The sequence below is a fragment of the Rhinoderma darwinii genome, chromosome 11, assembly GCF_050947455.1.
Source record: "Rhinoderma darwinii isolate aRhiDar2 chromosome 11, aRhiDar2.hap1, whole genome shotgun sequence".
NCBI classification, from domain to species: domain Eukaryota; kingdom Metazoa; phylum Chordata; class Amphibia; order Anura; family Rhinodermatidae; genus Rhinoderma; species Rhinoderma darwinii.
Window position 1 is genome coordinate 27,183,774 of NC_134697.1, and position 25,647 is coordinate 27,209,420.

General features: G+C 39.7%; 1 protein-coding gene across 1 annotated transcript in view; it reads right to left on the reverse strand.

The window, feature by feature from the left end:
• The window catches only part of LOC142662932 (uncharacterized), a 130,310-nt gene that overhangs the window by 86,445 nt on the left and 18,218 nt on the right, over nt 1-25,647 (reverse strand). Inside the window, exons 12-22 of the mRNA XM_075841226.1 lie at nt 20,491-20,718; nt 19,669-19,732; nt 17,453-17,598; nt 15,816-15,965; nt 12,631-12,801; nt 11,698-11,797; nt 10,955-11,087; nt 5,475-5,700; nt 3,108-3,234; nt 1,359-1,480; nt 554-611 (exon numbers count right to left, since the gene is read on the reverse strand). Coding sequence (XP_075697341.1) covers nt 554-611; nt 1,359-1,480; nt 3,108-3,234; nt 5,475-5,700; nt 10,955-11,087; nt 11,698-11,797; nt 12,631-12,801; nt 15,816-15,965; nt 17,453-17,598; nt 19,669-19,732; nt 20,491-20,718 — 1,525 coding nt within the window. The remainder of the gene's footprint in view (nt 1-553; nt 612-1,358; nt 1,481-3,107; nt 3,235-5,474; nt 5,701-10,954; nt 11,088-11,697; nt 11,798-12,630; nt 12,802-15,815; nt 15,966-17,452; nt 17,599-19,668; nt 19,733-20,490; nt 20,719-25,647) is intronic.

The following is a 25,647-nucleotide window of genomic DNA, read 5'->3' on the forward strand; positions in this document are numbered from 1 at the left end:
GCAGTCACGTGACCGCATTGTGGCCGGGATATTTCTGCAACAACGCACCCGGTAAGAGGATGGCCTGCCCTTCCTTTAACCAAGTGTACTGTACAAACGGTGGCAATAAGGGTATGTTCACACGCAGTGACTAAAAACGCCTGAAAATACTTTGCTGTTTTCATGCGAAAACAGCTCATGACTTTCAGACATTTTTGTAGCAACTCGCGTTTTTCGCGGCGTATTTTACGGCTGTTTTTGGAGCTGTTTTTCAATGGAGTCAATGAAAAATGCCTCCAAAAACGTCCCAAGAAGTGTCCTGCACTTCTTTTGATGAGCCGTCATTTTACGCGCCGTATTTTGACAGTGACGCGTAATATTACGGCCCGTGGGAACAGAACACCTTAAAACTCATTGAAAGCAATGGCCAGATGTTTGTAGGAATATTAGGGGCGTTTTTTCAGGCGTAATTCGAGGCGTAAATCTCGTGTGAACATACCCTAATAATAATTAAAAATAATGTTGGAGTGTCTCTTTAAAATCTTCTTTACTATGTAATGTAAGGATTTCTTACCTCCCTCTTTGATGCAGATCAGAGAGCTGTGGGATTTCTCCTCCAGTATACCTCCTGGCTAAAAAGATCAATAAAGACACAAAAAACACAAAAATACTTGATACGGTATATTACTACAATGCTACAAACTTTATTATAATTAAATTTTTTTAATAAATAACGATTTACAGGTATGAAATCCAATGTACATGTAGATTGGAAAAAAGTATGCTATGGCTCTGGAGTACTGATTGGGTATGATACGGGGCTTAAAGGGTTATTTCCCTCTCATAAAATTATGGCATATTACTGGATATGCCATCACTTTGTGATCGGCAGAATTCAAATCACTGGGGTCCCCAGCGATCCTGAGAACTAAGGAGCTGCAGCGTTGGTTTAGAGTTATGGTCCCTTCACTGGTTTTCCCTGCACAGTGGCACATCTGGCCATCCGCTGTATAGAGAACTGCAGCATTGCTCCATTCAAGTACATAGGGTCGTGCTGCAGTACCATGCACAGCTGGGGGCTGGTAGCGTCCCCGTGCAGGGAATACTTTTAAAGGGGACATTACATTAGTTCTGAAGCCCCTTCATTCTCAGGATCGGTGTTTGGGCCATAGGTGTAATTTATGAAATGTACGGAAAAACAAAAGTAATGTTCAGCCTTTCTATTTTTTTTTACCAACCAGTGTTCACCTGTATAAATGGTAGTGCTAGGGATTTGTGGGGAAAGGTGCAATAGGTGACCATTAAATGAACAGCTATCCTGCTAAACTTCAGGCACCAAGGTCGTAACTTATCGTAGAATTCATATATGGCACTCTCACCTGTACTAGTACAGTCTTTACAATGGTATCAGTCCTGCCTTGCTTAGGGACCACAGGTATCTCATTTCCACAAAATTCCTTTGTATCCACAGCTTCTGTCTTTACAGTGATATTCACCTCTCCTGGGAAGGGATTCAGATTGAAGAGAAAAATAGAAAGAAATGGAAGATAGGAGAGGCAGGGTAAATTATAACTGGGTAAAAAAAATAATAAAAAGACCACAAATGTGTCATAACAGCAGAATTCATCATAAACTGAATCTGAATTAGTAAGTAGACTGGTAAAAAGAAATCAAATAGTTTTAAAGCTAAGTGAGTATAGACTGTCCTGGTTTTCAGTCAAACTATTTGTTGTCAATATCTGTTTTATACCGGTGTCACACATCCATACTATGGGCGCATTTTTAGAATCTGGGGACTGCAACACCTGCACCCTCCACGGTTCTTCTCAACTCAACTTAGCAGCTTTGATTCAGTAGAATTGCAAAGAGTCCGGTAGTGACACCGTAATACAGATGATAAAGTGAAGCCATATTACGGCAGTGTGAAACCGGTCTAATGCAGATGGTTAATCTGTACAAGTTATATTCTTGATTTATTAGGGTGGATTCAAATCTGGCAGATTTTGTTGCAGAAATTTCTGCGACTGAAAATCAATTCCATACATATGAAGGGGGTTGTTTCTGCAGCACGGTGCACGGATTTCTGCAAGTCCCATTCAGATGAACGGAACTGATTTTATGCCACAGAAATTTCTGCAACAAAATCTGCCGCTTGTGAATACACCCTTACTCAGAGTAGGCAATGACAAATGTTATTAGAAAATAAATTTTTGTACCCACACATGTGTTGCCAGTGGCCAAATGGTTAGTAAACCGTGCATTAATAAGCTTTCCCAACATTGAAAATCCTATAAGAGAAATAACTAATATAGATGAAAAAGGGAAACAAAATATTACAGTTCGCCTTGAGATCTTTGATCATTTTCTGTCCTCATTGCAGTGACAATTTTTTTTATTGTTGCAATGCATCTAAAATAAAGAATGAAGCAACCTTGCAAGAAGTCTTGATAAAAAAAAAAGTTTTCATTATTTTGTGTCCACAGCTTCTATGTAGACGTATGGACCTATGTGTCTCCATGGTAACAGACTACAAAGAAACCCTGAGTAGTCTGAACCTGCAATTATACTCTCTTCCCTCTACCCCTTCTTCTTGCTAATCTACCAAATGAAGAATAACAATAAGAAAAAGTTAGAAAAGGGGATATACCCTTAAAGCCAAAAACCCAGAGTTATCTGAGACAGACTAGTTACCTGGAACATGTTGCCTGGTAGCACTCTTGAGAACACTGTCATTGTTAGGCTGCATCTATCTAGTAACCAGTCTGTCAAATATTTTTTCATTTCAAAGGTCACTTGGCAATTACAGTAGCTCGATGTAGAAAGGGGGAAATACAGCTTGGCAGCAGTCATACCATGCCATTACATATTGCAAGCTTGCAGTATTATTTAGTTTGTCCAGAAATAAGGTGAAGAACCTTTTTATAATTTTTTGCACAATCTGTTTCGCAATTATCTGTGAAAACTAGTATAAATGCAATAATTTTGCTAAAGATAAACATGCATATGAAAATGTCAATATTTCAACATGAGAACTGTATTGCTGTCCAGATACAATAAATGTAAGAAGACTCTACAAATATTATGATTTGAACTAAAACATGACTTCTCATGAGCTTCATGACTCTTACCTAGTTTTGAGGCTTTCAGGTTCCAGAAGAAGGTTTTGCTCTCATCTGCACATAGACAACTGCTATACTGACAGTCAGGACACGGTTTCTGTTCTAACTCATCAGTGGTCCGCAGGGTAGTTTGCACCTATTGATGAATAAAAATATAGGCAATCTAATGAATTTTTCAACCGACCCCAAGCTGTAGCTGAAAATAAAATGTTAAAGAATAACTGTGACGGATAGACAATGTCCATCCTGCTATCTATCTAATACTCCAGCCATAGAGAGTATTAGAGCTACACTTCAACGCTTCCACTGCGTTGAAGTCCCTGGGCAGAGCGCTAGCCTTCTGACCCAGACACCAGCCCTGGGAAAGCGCCTGACGTCACTATCCATATATGGACAGTGACATCAGGAGCAGTGCTGGAGTTTGGGGCAGAGGGCTAGCTGATGCTCTGCTCGGGGACTCCAACTATGAGTAACTCATGACATCACTGCCCATATTTGGACAGTGACGTCAGGAGCTTCCACAGCGCTGGAGAGTACCTGGGCAGTGCGGTAATAGATGCTCTGTCCCAGGACACCGACACTGGGAAAGCTTCTAACGTCACTTTCCATATATAGACAGTGACATCAGGAGTAGTACTGGCATCAAGCTGATGCTTGGCTTGGAAACTCCAGCTATAGGAAACTCCTAATGTCACTATCCACCTATAGGACAGTGATGATTTGCTGGGGTCCCTTAGCAGAGCATCAGCTAGCCCTCTGCACCAGAGACTACAGCACTGCTCCTGACAACACTTTCCATATATGGACAGTGATGTCGGGAGCTCCCTGAGGTATACGTTTAACATTTTAATTGTATGGCATCCATCACCTGTCACTGTTTTTTTTTTTCCCATTTCACCCCACAAATAAATTTTTTCCAGTTTCCCAGTACAATACATGGTACAATAAATGGTGTAGTGAAAAACTACAACTCGCCCTGCAAAGAAGAAGTCCTCAAATGTCTATATTGATGGAGAAAATAAAAAAGTTATGGCTTTTAGAAGGTGGGGAGGAAAAGGTGAAAATTAAAATCTGGAAAATGGCTGCGGAGGGAAAGGATTAAAGTATTTTTATGCATAATTACAGTCACATAAAACATGTCATAGTAGAATCTGATGAGATTTCGTAGCATTTAACAGCACAAGTAATCTTTTATCTTTTTTTTATCTTTATATGAACCTATAGGCATGAATCAGAGGCACATTAAAAAGGGATATCTATAAGATTCCTGTAATGGTACAACGGTACAAAAATCTGCAACAAATCTGCGACCAAGTAAATTTCTGCTGCGGAATTAAAAATTTGCCACGCAGGTCTATTTCCGCGTGGACATTTTGTGCAGCATGTGGATGAGATTTCTTAAAATATTATCCATTTTGCTGCTACTGTAATATGCTGCTGATTATCTGCCTGCAAATCTGGATGGAAAATTTGCAGCCATTCCGCTACGTCTGAACATAGGTTTACAGTAATGTGCACAAAGCACGCCCACTATAAAGTGCCTGTAATTGCAGTACTCTCTATGGGGGTTGAATGTTCTATCTAGTGTTGCTGATAAGGATATCAGAGCATTGAATACAAAGTTTTATCCATCAACTCTATAGACAAAGCCATGTGCAGCCGCATACACAGAGATTAACGTTAATCAAGTGTCCTAATAATGAATACACATGAAATCCAGCCTGGACGTCATGTGTATTCAGAATCCTGACACTTCTGACTCTTTTCTTTGAGATTTCTAGCAAGTGAAACGAAATCTCGTTTACCTCTGTAATCTCGCGAGATTTCGCTTCCCTTACCGGAGTCTCACAGAAAAGATTCAGAAGTGTCAGGATTCTGAATACACATGACGTCCAGGCTGGATTTCATGTGTATTCATTATCAGGACACTGCAGTAACGTTAATCTCTGTGTATGCGGCTGCACATCGCTGCTGTGTAAATCAATGGAGGTGAGTGTATGATGCTGACTGGTCACTGATTGGTCAGCGTCATACACGTAAACACGCCCAGTTAAAAACACAATACACGCCCAGTTGGACATAACGAAAAAAAAAACGCCCAGTTGTCCATTTCAAACCTCATTTGCATATATAAAAAATAGCTCATAACTTGGCCAAAAATGAACGTTTTAAAAAAAAACAAAACGTTACTGTTATCTACATTGCAGCGCCGATCCCATGCAATAGGAGATAGGGATTTAAGAATCTGGTGACAGAGCCTCTTTAAAGTGCTCCAGTCTCGTGACGGAGGCATTAGAGTAAAGAAAAAAGTATGAGTAGATAAAAAGAACAGATTTTGTTTGACTGTAATAATTTCTTAATTGTCACTTTCTTTACCTTTATACATTGTTTCAGGTAGTTAAAGACTGAGGCTTTGAGGGTAAATGACTCTCCTCTGACAACAGAATATGGGAGGGTAAGGTCGACAAAGAATGGCTGGAAAACTCGCAGAGATGATGAAGGAGAAAGGCCAAATCCACTCGGACCCAAACAGATGGCTCCTGCATTCCAGTCAGTGATGGTATCCGGAGCTTGATAGTGGAGTTCTGCACTGCCGGTTTCCCTATATAGAAGAAATAGAATAGACTTTTAGAATAATATATGAGTCCTGATAGCTGTCAATCACTTAGTAGGACCGCCCACCAGACTCATTAGGCCAAAGTGAGCAGGTATTTGAACAAAAGTTATACTACATATTTTCCAACAGAACTATGTATCAATCTTTCTGTTCTTTAGGCCTCATTTATACGAGCGTAATATACGCGCGTGCGACGCGCGTGCATTTCACGCGTGTCGTACGCACCTATATTAGTCTATGGGGCAGTGCAGACGATGCGTGAATTTTGCGCCGCGCGCGTGTGTTGCGTAAAACTCACGACATGTTCTATAATCGTGCATTTTTCGCGCATCACGCACCCATTGAAGTCAATGGGTGCGTGAAAAACAGGCATGACACATGGACGCTCCTGCGTTGCATGCGCGAAAATCACGCATCACTTGTTATGTCCATGAAAAAAAGTCTATAAAGCTGGACAAAGCAAACAAAAACCAGGAAGTGCTTGTGTTTTGACTGCGAGTGGGCAAGGCTATTGACTGGAGACAGAAGTTAGCTTCCACTGACATCTGCTGCCATGCCGCGTGGGATGGACGTGGAGCGCCTCATCGCCCTGGTCCAGGGCCATCATGCAATTTGGGACACTCGCGCGGAGGCGTACCACGACCGCACGGTCAAGGAGGACGCCTGGGAGGAGGTCGCGAGGGAGCTTTTTGGCCAGGAGTGGGAGAGTGGCCGAACCCGGGACCGCAGTCGGTTGGGTGAGTACCAGGCTTTTTCTGTCAATGCAATGTCATCCCTATTGAAGAACTGGGGCCCTGTATGTGTCTTCCGCGCATTTGCCCGATGACCTTTTGTGGAGCATGCGCATCACCGTGTACCACGTAATTGGCAGTGCAGGGCCCCTCATTTAAGTGAGAGGGCATAGTTCTTAATGGCGTGATATTTGTTTTTACTCCAACAGTCAAAGACATCAAAACACGGTGGCGGAGCTGCCGTGACTAATTCCGCCGTGAAATGGGGGAAAGGGGACGCAGCGGAGATGGCGGATCGCGTAAGCGCCCTTATATGTACACAAAACAGCTGATGTTCCTGAAGGACATAATGGAGATGCGCACGTAAGAGATTCTGCTTTTGCATGTGTCTAATGTGTGTTCGCCCATGTCCTGTTTGCCATCGTGTTGTTGTGGGCATTGTTCTATATTCTGTTCTAACGTCATTTTCTCATTATAGAACCACCGACAATTTGGAGGATACGACAGAGGAGACGGACGTTGGAGAGTCTCTGCCGGAACCTCCTGCTGCCCATGTCCTGCCCCCTAGCCCCGAGCCAACACCCCTGGACCCCGCCCCTGGCCAGTCTGCACGGGCCGTCGCTTCTCCGGCTGAGGATCTCCCCGTGCGTGCCCGCACTCGCCGGCGCCGTGCTCAACAGGCCTCCACAGCTGGGCAAGTCGATACGCGGGTCCTGGAATATCTGAGGCGAGCCGCAGATGAGGACGGGAACGACGCCTTTGGCCGCAGCATCGTTCCCCTACTCTGGCTGGTCCCCATGGACCGTATGGGCCGTCTGCAAGCGTCGATCGTAACGTTGATCGACGCCTCCAGACCGCCCCACAATCCCAACCAGTGCTTCACGGCCATTGAGCAATGGCGCAGTTTAGCCATGCCGGCCACCACGCCCCAGATGCCGGGCCCATTCCATCCAGGCCCCCAGATGCCACGTCTGCATCCCTATATGCGCCCTATGGCTCCCCACTTCCCTGCCCCAACATACCACGGGCAACATCAGCACCACGATGCTGGCGAGGAACAACCTTCACAGCTCCAGGTCCAGCATAGTGGTGCTGAAATGCCGGCGTATTCGTCCCCGGGCCACCAGTACCAACACCTTTGAGTGTGTTGGAGGACTGATATTTTGACGCCATAGTTGATTTTGATGCAGGGATGGCAACTCGCCGTCTTATGTATTTTTGATGTATATTATACACCATGTTGGTGTTTTTGTTGGTTATGCCATATGTTTGTGTGTTTTCCAAACACATTATTAAAAAAATGGATGTTGATTGGTTCGATTTCGTGTTGTTTTTCATTGATACCCCTCTACACAATGTTTGAGCCACATTTCCTTTGGCTATACCCTCTCACACTTCTGGCCTTTGGGCCCAATGCATACACACGTGATATGAGGTTTTAGTTCATCTCTCGGGGTTTGACATGGTTTCCAAGAGGTGCGAACATTTAGGTGCTGTCATGGGAGTGGTACTCTAATCAGATAGGAAGATCTCTAAAAACGGTAGTCTGTGGCACTATAGTTTTATTTAGCCACAGGAAAGTTTATGTTACAACTTTTTGTTTGCAGCTGTCTAGTATTTTGAGATTATGACTGAGGGGGTCAGGGAGACCACTTTGGCATCTGGGTAGTGGCTATAGGATTATGGATGCCACCATAGACAAGCTAACAATGTGGAGCCACAAAGGGTTAGAAGGACTTTGTGGATTCAATGGCCATTCACAATTGGTTCCGCGTACTCACATACAGCAGTGACTAAATAAAAAGTCAGCTAGCCCCCATAGCCATCAGTTGCCTCTATAAGGTGGGTTGGATTACATCTAATACAGCTCTCTCGTTAGTACTGTTTCAACTAGTGACAATTATATTTTTTATGGAGGACGAAGGTGTCTTAGAACAATGCTCCGAATATTGTTCCTAGAACTGTTTCTATGGAAAAAAAGTGATCAAGGTTTTTACATGTTTTTTTTTCTGATGCGTTCCCTCATTCTATGATGATGATCTGCCCAAGCCTGATACCGCGAATCAGCCACAAACATTTCCACCAGCGTACTTTACAGTGAGTATCAGGTTCTTCTGTTGGAATTCTGTCTATGACATTCACCAAACGTGTCTTGTACTATGGCCAAATAACTCTACCCTCGCCTGGCCTGTCCAAAACACATTTTTTCATAAGTCCTAGCGTTTGTCTAGATGTTCATAGCCAAACTTTAGCCTGCAAACATTCTGGACAGCAAAGGTTTCTTTCCGGCACCTCCTTCCGTGCCCGTCCATTCAGGTCTTTTGTACGAGTCGCGCTTCCGTCGCTGAAAGGTGCTGAATGACAGGCAAAGTCATTCTGCCCAGCCAATCAGCGCCTTTCATAGACGCTTCATTTAACCCCCAGGAGACCTGTGCAGAAGAGAACAGGTCTCCATCGCTGCCGGCCGGCGTGGGAACGGGATTAAGGTGAGTTTAAATAGTTTGTTTTTTTATTGTAATAAAGAAGTGTGTGGCTGCATCTACAGGGGGGGCTTTATCTACAGGGTGGCTTTATCTACAGGGGGGGCTTTATCTACAAGGGGGACTTTATCTACACAGGGGGCTTTATCTACACGAGGGTGGGGGCTTTGTCTACACGGGGGGGGGCTTTGTGTACATGGGGGGGGGCTTTATCTACATGGGGCTTTATCTACAGGGGGTGTCTATCTACAGGGGGGCTATATACTGGGGTGGGCTATCTATGGAGCACCATATACAGGGGTGGGCTATATCTACAGGGGGGCTATATACAGGTGTGGGCGATCTATGGAGCACTATATACAGGGGTGGGCTATATCTACAGGGGGGCTATATTCAGGGGTGGGCAATCTGTGGAGCACTATATACAGGGGTGGACTATATGTGGAGCACTATATACAGGGGTGGGCTATATCTACAGGGGGCTATATACAGGGGTGGGCTATCTGTGGAGCACTATAGGGGGAGCTATTTGTGGGACACTATATACAGTGGTGGGCTATATCTACAGGGGGGCTATATACAGGGGTGGGTGATCTATGGAGTGCTATATGTACAGGGGGCTATATACAGGGGTAGACTATATGTGGAGCACTATATACAGGGGTGGGCTATATCTACAAGGGGCTATATACAGGGGTGGACTATCTGTGGAGCACTATAGGGGGAGCTATTTTTGGTAAACTATATACAGGGGTGGGCTCTATATACAGGGGGCTATATATAGGGGTGGGCTATATCTACAGGGGGGCTATATACAGGGGTGGGCGATCTATGGAGCACTATATGCAGGGGTGGGCTATATCTACAGGGGGTCTATATACAGGGGTGGGCTATCTGTGGAGCACTATAGAGGGAGCTATTTGTAGGACACTATATACAGGGGTGGGCTATATGGGTGCACTATCTATGGGGGGCACTATCTACAGGGGGCTCTATGGCAGGCACTATCTACAGGGGGCACAGTGTGTGTGTAGGACACGGTGTATGGTGCTATTATAATAAGAGGTGCAGTGTATGGTACTATTATATTTAGGGGCATAGTGTGTGGTATAATGAGAATTTTATCTTTATTTATAGGTGTAGAAATGTTGGGAAAGTGAGAAGCTGAAGACATGTGAGCGGCAAACTGCGGAAATGGTCTGTGACCAGGAGAAGTCATCATAGATGTCTGGATCGGATGGAGAAAAAGAACTAGAATCTGAGACGTCACCGGTGAGTCACTTAATGTAAATGTTTAATCTGCCTCTAATCAGTACTGTAGTCACTCTATGATCTGCAGCGAGATGATGGGTGGTATGATTATGATATGATTTATTTTTTGTGAAACAGCATCTCCCAGCATATCCTTATCATTGTTCGGGCCATGCTGGGAGCTGTAGTTTTATGCCGTACATACCTATATGGCATGGGTTGCACTAAATTGAGCTGTATTAGTGCTGGTGCTGTATATATGTACTGAGCTTGGTTCTGGTTCTGTATATATGTAATGAGCTTGGTTCTGGTGTTGTGTATAGAACTATATTGCTTATAAAATGTACAAATGTTTTTGTGCTCGAGTTACATAAAAAGAAATGTGGAAAAGAAATGACACGTCATTGATTGGTAGAGAAAACAAACATGGCGAGGGGGAAGGAGATGTCGGGAAAGAGGTTGGGGGGAGGGGCGCCAAAATGAATCTTTGCCCCGGGTGCTGGAGAACCTAGCTACGCCTCTGAGGAAGGGAGACATCAACTGGCAGTAACTTCACACAAAATTTGCATTGTTGAAACAACAACATTTTAACAGTAAGTAGATTACAAAGTTGATCTATATCAGGTATACTATTAGATTAGCATAAAATATATAAAAAGTTAGTGTCCATTTAAGGATTCCTCTAACTGGAAAATGTTTACAAATTTATTGTTTGATTGGTTCGTTTGTCTTGTGACGTCTTAACATTTTATAAAGAGCTTTCTGAAACCAACTCACCCGAGAGGAACAAGTTTCCAAATCCAAGTCTCAGGGAAATATGTTCGCACTTTTTCAGTCTCTTGTGGTTCCATTGCTGCCATCCGTGCTGTGGTTGAACTTGTGACTACCACTCTAGATGAGGTTCCAGAAGCTTACAAACAAGCAAACACATGGATATTAAAAAAAATACATCATTTTAACTTATCTACATTTGTGTTGCCTTCTTTATTAGGATTGTATTTCTTGTTTCGATTAATTTACCAATTTCTTAAATCTAATTGTAATCTGAAAGGAAAATATATTGATGTGTGATTAGTATAAACAAAATCTAAATAACAAATACTAAGAAAGTAACAAGATAATTTTCTATATAATAAACTCCTCCACGAGTTCACCCCATGTACATGACCGTGGAATTCGTCCATAATTGCAGTCCACAATTACGGACCCATTTATTTTGTATTGCCACGGACACGTTTCCCATATATTTATGGGAAGGTGTCCGGGTCGTAGAAATCCGCTGCAAAAGATAGAACATGTTCTATCTTTTGCTTTTTACGGACCGTGCTCCCATACTTTGTATGGTAGCACGGGTCTGAAAATGCGGGTGGCTGTCCGCGGCCGGCCGTCTCCGCAATCACGTGTAGTGATTATGGGCATGGCTGTGTGCATGAGGACTTGTATTTTTCTGCTTTTGTTCTGTATTGGAAATTCAATATAACATTTAAAATGTAACATTAAAATTGTCATGTATAACTTACATTCATGTCGTCCTTTGCCTCTTCGCATGATATCTGGAGGTTGAAAGCATTTCACAGGCTGCTGTATATCTGCGCTTGTTATGATTTTTAAATGCAGCTCCTATGAAAGAGGAAGATTATTCGATAGATACAAAAAACAGGCTGATAGATAGATAGATAGATAGATAGATAGATAGATAGATAGATAGATAGATAGATAGATAGATAGATAGATAGATAGATAGATAGATAGATATGAGATAGATAGATAGATAGATAGATAGATAGATAGATAGATAGATAGATAGATAGATAGATAGATAGATAGATAGATAGATAGATAGATAGATATGAGATAGATAGATAGATAGATAGATAGATAGATAGATAGATAGATAGATAGATAGATAGACAGACAGACAGACAGACAGATAGATAGATAGATAGATAGATAGATAGATAGATAGATAGATAGATAGATAGATAGATAGACAGACAGACAGACAGACAGACAGACAGACAGATAGACAGATAGACAGATAGACAGATAGATAGATAGATAGATAGATAGATAGATAGATAGATAGATAGATAGATAGATAGATAGATAGATAGATAGATAGATAGATAGATAGATAGATAGATAGATAGATAGATAGATAGATAAAAAGGTTTGGGGGAGTAGCTGTTCAAAATCCAAATAAAACCATACCGGCAGATGTTTTTACTATTATCAAAGGTCTATCATCTGTCATGAATAGGTAAGAGGGATGACGTTTTCATCATCTCATGCAGGATTAAAAGGTCTCCATGTTTTCTATCAAAAATGTTCTATATTATCAGTAAATTCTAGCCTGTGACATTTTCTATGTGTATAATAAAAGTTCTACTTATTCTGTCAAATTAGAATTTTTCATGTGTACATCATGCAACTGGCAAACACATAAGACAAACCTTCAGCAAGCTGTATACATCTACTTTTTTGTCTTCACCGAACCATAGTGAACTGGCTAGCGGTATAAAGGAGCGTTCATGGATAAAGTTGCGTGTTTTGCAGGGATTTTCTGCATACCAGATATTAGAGTCATACCATATAGATTCCAAGTGGGGAAAATAGGTAAGAACCTTTTTTTAAAAATAGAGTGCAAGAAAATTTTAGATGCAAGTACAGTGCGGTCTAAAAAACTTTATGTGTCAGTATTTAACCCCTTAATAACCAAACTTGTTTGGACCTTAATGCCCAAGCCAGATTTTTTAAATCTGGTATGTCTGACTTCATCAGACAATAAATAGTTTTGCATATCCAAGTAATTATGACATTGTTTATTCGTCACATGTTGTACTTTATTTAGGTGGTAAAAGTAGACAGATACGATTTGCGTAAATGAATTAAGAAAAAACAAAAAATGATGAAATTTTGTAAAAATTAAAATTTTTCCCTATTTTGAACTGCAATATGTCACATATGTACATACATACTGTACACATTTTTTTAAATTAAATATATATTTCCACCAAATAAAATATTTTTTTGAAACAATTAGGAAGACTTAGGCCTCATGCACACGACCGTAACGATGTGCACGGCCGTGATTTTCGGGTCAGACGGCCGCGAAGTGTCACCCGCGAGCCGCCCGCAAATCGCTGGCCGTGCACATGGCCGCGTCCATTATTTTCTAATAGCCTGGACTGCAGAACACGGCCGTAATAAGACATGTCCGTTCTTTCTGCGGTCCAGGCTCCTGGGCCATGCACGGACCGTGGAAACCACGATCGTGTGCATCGGCCCATAGAAATGAATGGGGCCGCAATTCTCCCATGGATTTTCGGGGGAATTGCGGCCCCAAAAGCACGTTTGCGGCCCCAAAAGCACATTTATACATTTTGAAGTACATTTTGTTTTCTTGCACGAAGCCAAGTTTTTAGAGGCTCATAGGTGACAGAATGATGGAAACCCCCCATAAATTACAATTAATTCCAGGACCTGATCTTCTATGAACAATTTAAAAAAATCATAGGTGGTAAAATTTGCGACATCTGTGCTGATGCCTGTAGTCGCTATAAATGGCAAAATTTGAAGGGGGGGGGGGAGAAACTGCAGGATCCCACATTGTGGGAGGGACTGCATTACTAGGCCCTGCTCCTGACAGTTCACCCGTGACAGCTGCGTCCACCACCATAGGGCTGGGGGTCCAGCGGCAGAAGCAGAACTTGTGTCGCTTTCTGAGCTAAGTTCTGCTTCTGACGCAGTGTCCTTATGGCTGTCTGAACTGCCGGAGCACAGCAAGGTGTACGCCTGCTCTGCAGTGAACATTCTGCAATTCATGTCTGCTATACTTACTAATAAACAAATTAACTTTTATTTTTTAATTTAAAAAATAAATAAAATTCAAGACGAACTGTGGGTGATGTCACGCTGTGTGTCTGCAGTGAAAGAAGCTGGGTGGGAACGATGAGGTCACCCACAGGTCCTTCAACCTTGGCGTCGGAAGAGAGAAGACACATCAGCTCCAGGCGTCAGAGGGTACAGTGCAAGGTATGTGCAGGTAAGCATAGCAAACTCCCTAGAGACGAGCATATTAACCTTTTGGACGCCTGGAGCCGATGTATCTTCTTTGTCCGACGACAAGGTTGAAGGACCTGTGGGTGACGTCACGCTGTGTGTCTGCAGTGAAAGAAGCTGGGTGGGAACGATGAGAAGTGTATGATGCTGATTTGTCAACAACGCCCAGTTGGTAAAAACACAATACACGCCCATTTGGTAAAAACACAATACACGCCCTGTTGGTAAAACGAGAAAACACGCCCAGTTGTCCATTGAAAAGCTCATTTGCATAAATATAAAATTGCTCATAACTTGGGCAAAAATGATCGTTTTTAGAAAAAAAAAAACTTTGCTGTTATCTACATTGCAGCGCCGATCACATTCAATAGGAGATAGGGATTTGATAATCTGGTGACAGAGCCTCTTTAAATTAAGGTTTTTTTTTATGTAAAAAAAAATAAAAAAATTGAAAGTTCAAAAAACCCCCCTTTTCCAGTTTCCCCCCTAGAGCATAGTAAAAAAATAAAAAGAATAAACATAATTGGTATCGCCGCGTCCGTAAAAGTCTAAGCTATTACAATATATTATTATTTAACCCACACGGTGAACGGCATAAAAAAAATAATTGTAAATGCCAGAATCTCTATTTTTTGATCACCTCATCTCCTACAAAAAATTAAATAAAAAGTGACCAAAACGTTGCATGTACACCAAAATGGTATTATTAAAAACTACAGCTTATCCCGCAAAAAATAAGCCCTCATACCACTTAATCGACTGAAAATAAAAAAATTATGGCTCTCGGAATTTGGCGACACCAAATACATTTTCTTTTTTACACTTAGGTTTTTACTTGTAAAAGTAGTAAAATATAGAAAAAACTATATATATTTGGTATCGCCGTAATCGTATTGATCCACAGAATAAAGTTAACATATTGTTTTAATTGCACAATGAAATTCCGTAAAAACAAGGCGCAAAAAGCCATGGAGGAATCGCTGTTTTTTTCATTTTCTACCCCACAAATAATTTGTTTCCCATTTCTTAGTACATTATATGTCACAATATATGGTGCTATGAAAAACTGCAACTTGTCCCGTAAAAATCAAGCCCTCATAGGACTATATAGACGGAAAAATAAAGAAGCTATGGCTTTTGGAAGGTGGGGAGGAAAAAACGAAAATGAAAATCTGAAAAAGGGCTGCGGCGGGAAGGGGTTAAACTTTTTACAGTATTATAACGGTGATCGCCGGTATTCGTTGAATATCGGCGATCACGTGTTTGAGGACCACAAACAACATCATTGCTCCAAGCCCTCCCGTGAACAACAATCGCTGATCAACCAATTGCTAATATTTAATATATTTAGTTATTTGAATTGATTGATTGCAACGAGACTTGTTGAATTTGGAGCTTTTTGTTTATATGATTTTTTTTGCTAGAATTTTCTACAGAAAAATGTGCAAACACTAATTGCTGCAAAATTTTAGCAAAAAACTAAATTTGGTAAATTTAGTAAACTATGGGATTGTCAAAATGCTTAAATTAATACAACTGATTTCTTACAAACTTTTACATAAGAACTACTACTCACTTTGTCTAGTGTCAGTTCTTTCTCTGGTTTCATCAATACCACACTCTGATCCACCACCCTCAGACCACAGAGAGATCCAGGAGCAGCCCGGACCTGCAGAGACACATCTGATCCTGGAAGAACTTCATCTGGAGAAAACTCAGTTGATACCTGGAAAAAAAGTTTTATATAGTTACTTATCCTGATGGAACATTTGATCTACTGATCTGTACGCTGCCATCAACATAACTTCTGCCAAAAGAATGTCAAAATGCATTCAGGGGGTTCAGTATGTGCCAGCCAGAAATAGATTTTATTATGTGCTACCTAAGCCACCCAACATCTAATCTGAAACAGTAGGACAATATCTATTGGATGAATCCAATAGATAAGGGCCAATAATACATACCCTGATCTCTCACAGGTTCCTCTTCAATTCCGGGTGCCGCTGCACTGGGTCCTGATGCCATCCAGCGTCAGCCAGAGCCTAGAACTGAAGGGGGTGTCTAAATTTAGGGGTCCGGTCTGAAGATTTTTAGGGGTAAGGTCTAGGGCCTGGATTAACTTAGGGATCTGGTCTTGAGTTTGCATTCATTTAGTGGTCTGCTCTAGGAACTGGATTAATTTAGGGGTCTGGTCTGAGGTCTGAATTAATTTAGGGCTTTAGGCTGGGGTTCTGCATTCATTTAGGGGTTTAGCCTGGGGTCTAAATTAATTTAAGTGTCTGGTCTAGGATCTGAATAATTTAAGGGTCTGGTCTGAGGTCTGAATTTATTTGTGTTGCTATAGAAGGTGGGGATGGCTACAGTAGCGATGACTTAGCAGCAAACTTTGCAGTGGTCTGGACAAGTTGTCATGGAGGTCTTGGCTGGATGGAGATGAAGAGGAAAGAGAATGACTCCAATTAGCGAAGACATCACCTGTGAGTCACTAGATTTAAAGAGGGCCTGCCACCTCTCCTAATGTGTCTGTTTTACTAAAATCTAATATTCAGCATGACCTAACAATTCTGCAGCAAGTTTTCTGAGAACTTAGTGTTAGGTCGTTCCCCCTGTAAATGTATGAATAAGGGAATAAAGCCGAGAGGTTTTTTTTGCAGAACAATTAATTGATCTTAACTAAGGAGCTACAGCTGCAGTACCAAACAATACAATGAGTTGCAGGCAATTTTGTGGACAGTGCAGGCTTAATAAATTTGGCACATTTTACTCCAACACACTTCAGATTAAGACTGACATATAAAAAGCCAGTCTTAAAAATTCCCCCCCTCCCAGAATTCCTATGTAGAGTACACACACATAGAAATTTTGTGTGCCACATAGGGTCTGTGCACATTCAATCATTTTAAATTTAATAATTATATAAATTTAGATCAATTTATTTGGATTTGTTTTCACTTTCACATTTCAATGTCGATCAGTATCAAAAGCTCTAATTACATTCACTATACTGTAATTCAATTGTATTAAAACAACAAAACATAAAAAGTCCAGGTGGGGGGGGGGGAATAGTTTTTTATACAAAAGTAAAGTAAATCAAAAGTAAAAGTGAATCCCTTTTTCATTGCTAATAAGGCTTATTTTCAGTACGAACAAAAAATGCGACATTACATTTCGTTTTGCTATAATATAACCACAGGTGACTTTTTGTTCACTTACTTTGTTTTTGAAACATCTCTGATTGTTGAACTTTTCAGAGTCTGCTATAATTTCTCCATTAGGTAGCAAAATATAGACAAAGACATGAACAGACTTAGATGTCTCTCCACTTAAATGGAAGTTTAAAGTGGTTTTTCCATGGATATCTGGAACACACAAAATATTTGTGGTTGTAGGTCATTATTATTATGTTTCTATGTAAAAAAAGAAATCATATTTTTAATAAATTTTCATGTTAATCATCAATCAATGAACCCAGATTAGAAGCATTTGCTACATGTAGGTCAGGAATGAATGAATATTTGTAAACCAGGGTGTCTCAAACTTTTTCAATTGGGGCCTTACCAGCCAAGATATGGAGCTGTCTCATTAATCGTCACTTGTTTTCATGTCCGAAATCGGACCATGTAAAAGCCATTCTTAGTGGATGTGGACAATTGTGAGACATTGTTCTGCTGACGGGGTTTTGATTACTTCTTGTTCATGCTGTAGGATTATATTCCTTCATAAAGGGTAATGATATTATGAAATAAGTTTAGCCATCAATCAAATAAAATGAATGATCCTGGGTTACTGGGTAGTAGAATAAAGAAGTATTTGCTAGTACATTTAGAATAACAAATTGATTAACATGTACAGAATCTATTTAGAAAGGACTTTGACCACTTGTGGTTAATTTGTACGTTTTTGGTAGAAAACACATCCTAAATACACTCCTCAACATTGAAATTTCAACACCAAGAAGGGCAAGAGACAAGGTAATACAAATCGAGGAATAGCAGGTGTCGCTAAGATCCGCAAATTATCACATTTTCAAGCACCTAGCTTCAATCTGTGGCATGTGGGAAAGACATAAAAGGCAGATTAAAAGCAAAGTTTATTTAGTCATTTTTTAGCCGCATGAAACCTCAAAATCAGATCAAGTGGTGTGGAATGATTGTGCGATGCCTCCTGTTTGTCAACGTGCCTGTTATTGCCACTTGTCGCAAAGTGAGAGGGACAGAATCCTTGACCTGGGAGACCTTGGTTTATGACTCCAGCAGATCGCTACGCGCCTAGGCCGAGATGTCTGCACTGTTCAACGTTGCATGTCCCGGAGCTTGGGGGAACAACAATGAATGGGAATTACAGCAAAAGGCACGCGATGGATCGTTTGATTGGAAGAATGGCGCGTGGTGATTCTACTGCAAGTGTAATTGGATGTCACATCCCAAACCTAGGGTGGCAACCAGAGTCGACACAAACCATCAAAAGGCGTTTGCACGACATGGGTCTACGAGCCAGACGTCCAGCTACAGGTGTTCTATTGACCACATGCCACCACTCTCAAAGGCTGTCATGGTGCACAGCAAGACGGCAATGGAGGCTGGAATAAAAAACATAAAAGCAGTTTATCCTCTTCAGCGATGAGTCCCGCTTTTCTCTCAGATGGAATGATAGCTGGAGATTGGTCTGGAGACTTCCTGGGCAATGCCATGAAGGGGCTTTCCACAAGGGAACATCACACTGGTCCTACTCCCGGGATTATGGTGGGGGGGAATAATGTGCCGTATCCGAACCCCCCTAGTCATAATTTCAGGTACACTAACAGTTACATTGATTTGGTCATAAAACCAGTGGTACGACCAAAGTGTCCCAGAAGCCGTATTTCAACAGGGCGACGCCAGGCCGCATGTTGCTCGTGCTTCTGTGAGCAGCCTAAACGTGCTTGTATGGCCTGCAGCATCTCCTGACTTGTCTCCCATCGAGCTCATCTGCGGCGTCATTGGTCAGCAATTACAAAGGGAGCTGCCAGCAGCCAACCTTGATGATTCGCGTGCCCAAGTGCATTCAACATGGCATAACATTCTTGATAGCATGCCAAGGCGTGTAAGTGCGTGTATTTCTGAGCATGGCGCTCATACTTGATACTGAGTAAATCAAGATGTTTGGAATATTTTGTTTCCATTTTTCTATCATTTGCATATCATTAACATGTCTATACATCCTGTGATTTCCACAATTCCAAAACCTTTCCTTCTCGGTGTTGCAATTTCAATGTTAAAGAGTGTATTTTATATCGACAAAATTTAATGACATTCAAATTTTTATACAGTTTATATCAAAATAGAAAAAATCAATCCTAAAATTTAAGATTCTTCATTAAAGCCCATAGACCTGTCACATCTTCAAAATATTTCTTTCAGACCAAAAGAAATTTCAGCTAGAGATCTTACCTTCACTCTTTTCAATGTTAATTTCTTTGGACCCAGAATCTTTTATAGACATTTTGGAAACAAGCTATAAAAAAGTTAAACAATTAAGTTATACAGAAAGTACATAAATGACTAGTATAGTATGAAAATATGTATAAATTAATTTTATCTCTATCAATCGAAGAACTGGACAATGAACTAAAATTCCTGACCAACATCCTCCCCACTTCTCTATTCGGCTATTAAACATCTCAATAATGTTATTTCATCCTACACAATGCCTGACCTTTTGAGAAGTGCAATTCTTCAATATTTACCATTAGAAATGAAATTTTGTTTGTAAATTAGATAAAATTAACTTATTTTTAATAGGCAGCTGGTCTTTAAGAGATAAATCCAACAAACTGGTCTCCTGATATGTCATAGATGCATGACTAGGGATATCAACCAAATCAGAGACATCATCTGTAAACAGCACTGCTTCTGAGTTGTTGCTCCTCATCAGTAGTAGCAGTGTTCTAGCTGGCTGTGTGAGATGTAGTGGGTCTCAAAAAACACTGATTCTCCTTGCGTAAACTAGCTGTTTGGAGTCTTCAGGGCAACTCTAAACTTCTTAGTGCTAAAAAGATCAGTGGTTTAGTATTGACTTTAAAAATGCATGTAAGTCAATAGTAGATTGTCAAGAAAATTAGGTTCAGTCCAAAGCATTTTTTTCCTAGGCCAATAACAGTTGGAGCTTTTCATTCCAGTGTACTGTAGGAAATGACACCGACTTTCAGAGGTAGATATCTACATAATTATATACAATATAACTTAGAACCTTTATGTTATTTTATTGCTCACCAGATAATGTAGATTTAGGCGCTTGGTTTCCATCAGTTCATTGTAATCAATTATATATTCAACTAGGATCTCTTGATGCCCCTCACATGGGAGATCTCTGTCCAAAGGGTGGATCTTCATGAAGCTCTTGCTCCGAGAGTAGAATGGGTCAATAATCAAGGAGGCTGAACCATAATTAGCCCTTATTTCACCCATAATGTAAGGGTCAGTGTCCAAGTTTGTTTTAGCCTACAAAAAAAAAATACATTTAAATCTTCTAATTGAAGTTATCAAAACATTTTTGTTGCTACAGTTGTAAACATCTTAAGGCTAAACAGTCCACGGTTTAGGACTGACTATAATTATGCAAGTTAGACCATTTGTAATGCCCCTTCATATCAGATTTTGGAGATTCACCCACTCTCATACAGTATGTTTATTTAATCAATAGGAAGATTGGCTGTCGACACAATCCCTAATGAGTTCCAAGATCTAATCCTCCTTGTAATTCAAATAGATGTACAGTAGAGTGGATTACTGAAGGTGACACCCACAAATGCTATAGAAACTTTCCCACGTATAATGGGGTCACAGAAGAAGATATTGTAAATAGTGAGGCAGATTTACTATTCAATGTCTGTCAAAATTCTGGCTCAAATCGGGCAAGAATTCTGGCATACTTGCGGTGCACCCCATTTATGAACAGTTTCAGACACTTTTTTGACATGCCCAGGAAGCGGCATGGCATAGCATAATGGGGGGTACAGCAAAAGGGGCTTAAAATGTTAAGCGTGGCTTAAAATGTTATACCGTGCACCAAAAATGTGCTGAAATTTTGGCACAAAAAAGTGAAGCAAACTAAGCCAACTTATAGGTGGTATAAGGAACAGAAAAGTGTCTAACACAGGGGTCTCTAATACAGGGTCCGAGGGCCGTATGCGGCCCCTGAGGCTGTCATTTGTGGCCCGCAGGGCACTGTAGCTCCCTCGGGAGAGGAAAGAGCAGGCCGAAGGAGGAGTGGGAATGACGAAGCCCCTGATGTCACTGTCCATATATTGACAGTGATGTCAGGGTCTTCCCCAGAGCCGGTGTCCCAGAGCAGAGCTTATAGTAGCGCTCTGCTCTGGCACTCCGGCTCCAGGGTTGCCCATTACATCACTGTCCATATATGGACAGTGATGTCAGGAACAGAGCTGGAGCCCCAGGCAGAGCACTAGTAGCGGCTCTGCTCCAGGACTCGGGCTGGGGAAGCCCCTGACATCACTGTCCATATATGGACAGTGATGTCAGGAGCAGCGCGGGAGTCCCAGGAAGAGCGCTCCTAGAGATCTGCCCAGGACTCTGGCTCTGGGGTTGCCCCTGACATCACTGTCCATATATGGACAATGATGTCAGTGGCTTCCCCAGAGTTCCGGAGCAGAGCCTATACTAGTGCACTGCTCTGCTCTGCGACTCCGGCTCTGGGGTTGCCTCTGACATCACATTCCGGTCCAGGAGGATCCCCTGACGTCACTGTCTATGACGTCAGGGGCTCCTCCAGCAGAGGAATTCCCGGCCTAACCATCGAGAACGCTCTGGCTGGGGATTCCACTACTAGAGGGAGCCCCAATGAAGCTAACGACAGGGGTGTGTGTGGCACTATATATAGGATGTGTGTGTGTGTGTGTGTGTGTATGTGTGTGTGTTTGTGTGACACTATCTACAGAGGGCACTGTGACATTATCTACAGAGGGCACTGTGGCGTTATCCACAGAGGGCACTGTGGCATTATCTAGGGAGTGTGTGGCATCTACAGAAGGCACTGTGGCATTATCTAGGTAGGGCACTGTGGAATTATCTACAGGTGGGAGTGTGGCAGTATCTACAGAGGGCACTGCGGCACTATCTAAAAAGGGGCTGCCCAATCTTCCTATTCTTTTGTCTGCCAACTGAGCAGCCAAACTGCATTTAGCAACACTGGTTATTTAAAATAAGCACGTGGAGTAAACTTGCAAATTTCCGTTAAGTTTAAACCTAACGGTATTATTATAGTAATGTAGTATTATAGCAATGTATTATTGTTATAATAATAATGTAGTATTATTATAGTAATGTAGTATTATAGTAATGTAGTATTATTATAGTAATGTAGTATTATAGTAATGTAGTATTATTATAGTAATGTACAGGGTGGGCCATTTATATGGATACACCTAAATAAAATGGGAATGGTTGGTGATATTAACTTCCTGTTTGTGGCACATTAGTATATGGGAGGGGGGGAAACTTTTCAAGCTGGGTGTTGACCATGGCAGCCATTTTTAAGTCGGCCATTTTGTATCCAACTTTAGTTTGTTCAATAGGAAGAGGGTCATGTGACACATATCAAACTTATCGAGAATTTCACAAGAAAAACAATGGTGTGCTTGGTTTTAACGTTACTTTATTCTTTCATGAGTTATTTACAAGTTTCTGACCACTTATAAAATGTGTTCAAAGTGCTGCCCATTGTGTTGGATTGTCAATGCAACCCTCTTCTCCCACTCTTCACACACTGATGGCAACACCGCAGAAGAAATGCTAGCACAGGCTTCCAGTATCCGTAGTTTTAGTTGCTGCACATCTCGTATCTTCACAGCATAGACAATTGCCTTCAGATGACCCCAAAGATAAAAGTCTAAGTGGGTCAGATCGGGAGACCTAGGGGGCCATTCAACTGGCCCACGACGACCAATCCACTTTCCAGGAAACTGTTCATCTAGGAATGCTTGGACCTGAGATGCCTTAATGTGGTGGTGCACCATCTTGCTGGAAAAACTCAGGGAACGTGCCAGCTTCAGTGCATAAAGAGGGAAACACATCATCATGTAGCGGTGTTGCTATAAGTGTGTGAAGAGTGGGACAAGAGGGTTGCATTGACAATCCAACACAATGGGCAGCACTTTGAACACATTTTATAAGTGGTCAGAAACTTGTAAAAAACTCATGAAAGAATAAAGTAACGTTAAAACCAAGCACACCATTGTTTTTCTTGTGAAATTCTCGATAAGTTTGATGTGTCACATGACCCTTTTCCCATTGAAAAAACTAAAGTTGGATACAAAATGGCCGACTTCAAAATGGCCGCCATGGTCAACACCCAGCTTGAAAAGTTTCCCCCTCCCATATACTAATGTGCCACAAACAGGAAGTTAATATCACCAACCATTCCAATTTTATTTAGGTGTATCCATATAAATGGCCCACCCTGTAGTATTCTAGCAATGTAGTATTGTTATAGTAATGTAGTATTAATATAGTAATGTAGTATTGTTATAGTAATGTAGTATTAATATAGTAATGTAGTATTGTTATAATAATGTCGTATTGGTATTATAGTAATGTAGTATTTTTATAGATGTAGTACTGTTATAGTAATGTACTATTATTATAGTAATGTAGTATTATTATAGTAATGTAGTATTATAGTAATGTAATATTATAGTAATGTAGTATTATTATAGTAATGTAGTATTGTTATAGTAATGTAATATTATTATAGTAATATAGTATTTTTATAGTAATGTAGTATTATTATAGTAATGTAGTATTGTTATAGTAATGTAGTATTGTTATAGTAATGTAGTATTATTGTAATGTAGTATTATTATAGTAATGTAGTATTGTTATAGTAATGTAGTATTATAGTAATGTAGTATTATTATAGTAATGTAGTATTTATAGTAATGTAGTATTATAGCAATGTATTATTATTATAGTAATGTAGTATTATAGTAATGTAATATTATAGTAATGTAGTATTATTATAGTAATGTAGTATTGTTATAGTAATGTTGTATTATTATAGTAATATAGTATTTTTATAGTAATGTAGTATTATTATAGTAATGTAGTATTATAGTAATGTAGTATTATTATAGTAATGTAGTATTGTTATAGTAATGTAGTATTGTTATATTAATGTAGTATTATAGTAATGTAGTATTGTTATAGTAATGTAGTATTGTTATAGTAATGTAGTATTGTTATAGTAATGTAGTATTATAGTAATGTAGTATTGTCATAGTAATGTAGTATTGTCATAGTAATGTAGTATTATTATAGTAATGTAGTATTATAGTAATGTAGTATTATTATAGTAATGTAGTATTGTTATAGTAATGTAGTATTATAGTAATGTAGTATTATTATAGTAATGTAGTATTTATAGTAATGTAGTATTATAGCAATGTATTATTATTATAGTAATGTAGTATTGTTATAGTAATGTAGTATTGTTATAGTAATGTAGTGTTATTATAGTAATGTAGTATTGTTATAGTATTGTAGTATTGTTATAGTAATGTAGTATTTATAGTAATGTAGTATTATAGCAATGTATTATTATTATAGTAATGTAGTATTATTATAGTAATGTAGTATTATAGCAATGTATTATTTTTATAGTAATGTAGTATTATAGTAATGTAGTATTATAGTAATGTAGTATTATTATAGTAATGTAGTATTGTTATAGTAATGTAGTGTTTTTATAGTAATGTAGTATTATAGTAATGTAGTATTATTATAGTAATGTAGTATTGTTATAGTAATGTAGTATTATAGTAATGTAGTATTGTTATAGTAATGTATTATTATTATAGTAATGTAGTGTTATAGTAATGTAGTGTTTTTATAGTAATGTAGTATTATAGTAATGTAGTATTATAGTAATGTAGTGTTTTTATAGTAATGTAATAATATAGTAATGTAGTATTATTATAGTAATGTAGTATTGTTATAGTAATGTAGTATTATAGTAATGTAGTATTGTTATAGTAATGCAGTGTTATAGTAATGTAGTATTGTTATAGTAATGTCGTATTGGTATTATAGTAATGTAGTTTTTTATAGATATGTAGTATTGTTATAGTAATGTAGTATTGTTATAGTAATGTAGTATTGTTATAGTAATGTAGTATTATAGTAATGTAGTATTATTATAGTAATGTAGTATTATTATAGTAATGTAGTATTGTTATAGTAATGTAGTATTATAGTAATGTAGTATTGTTATAGTAATGTAGTATTGTTATAGTAATGTAGTATTATTATAGTAATGTAGTATTATAGTAATGTAGTATTGTTATAGTAATGTAGTATTATTATAGTAATGTAGTATTGTTATAATAATGTAGTATTGTTATAGTAATGTAGTAT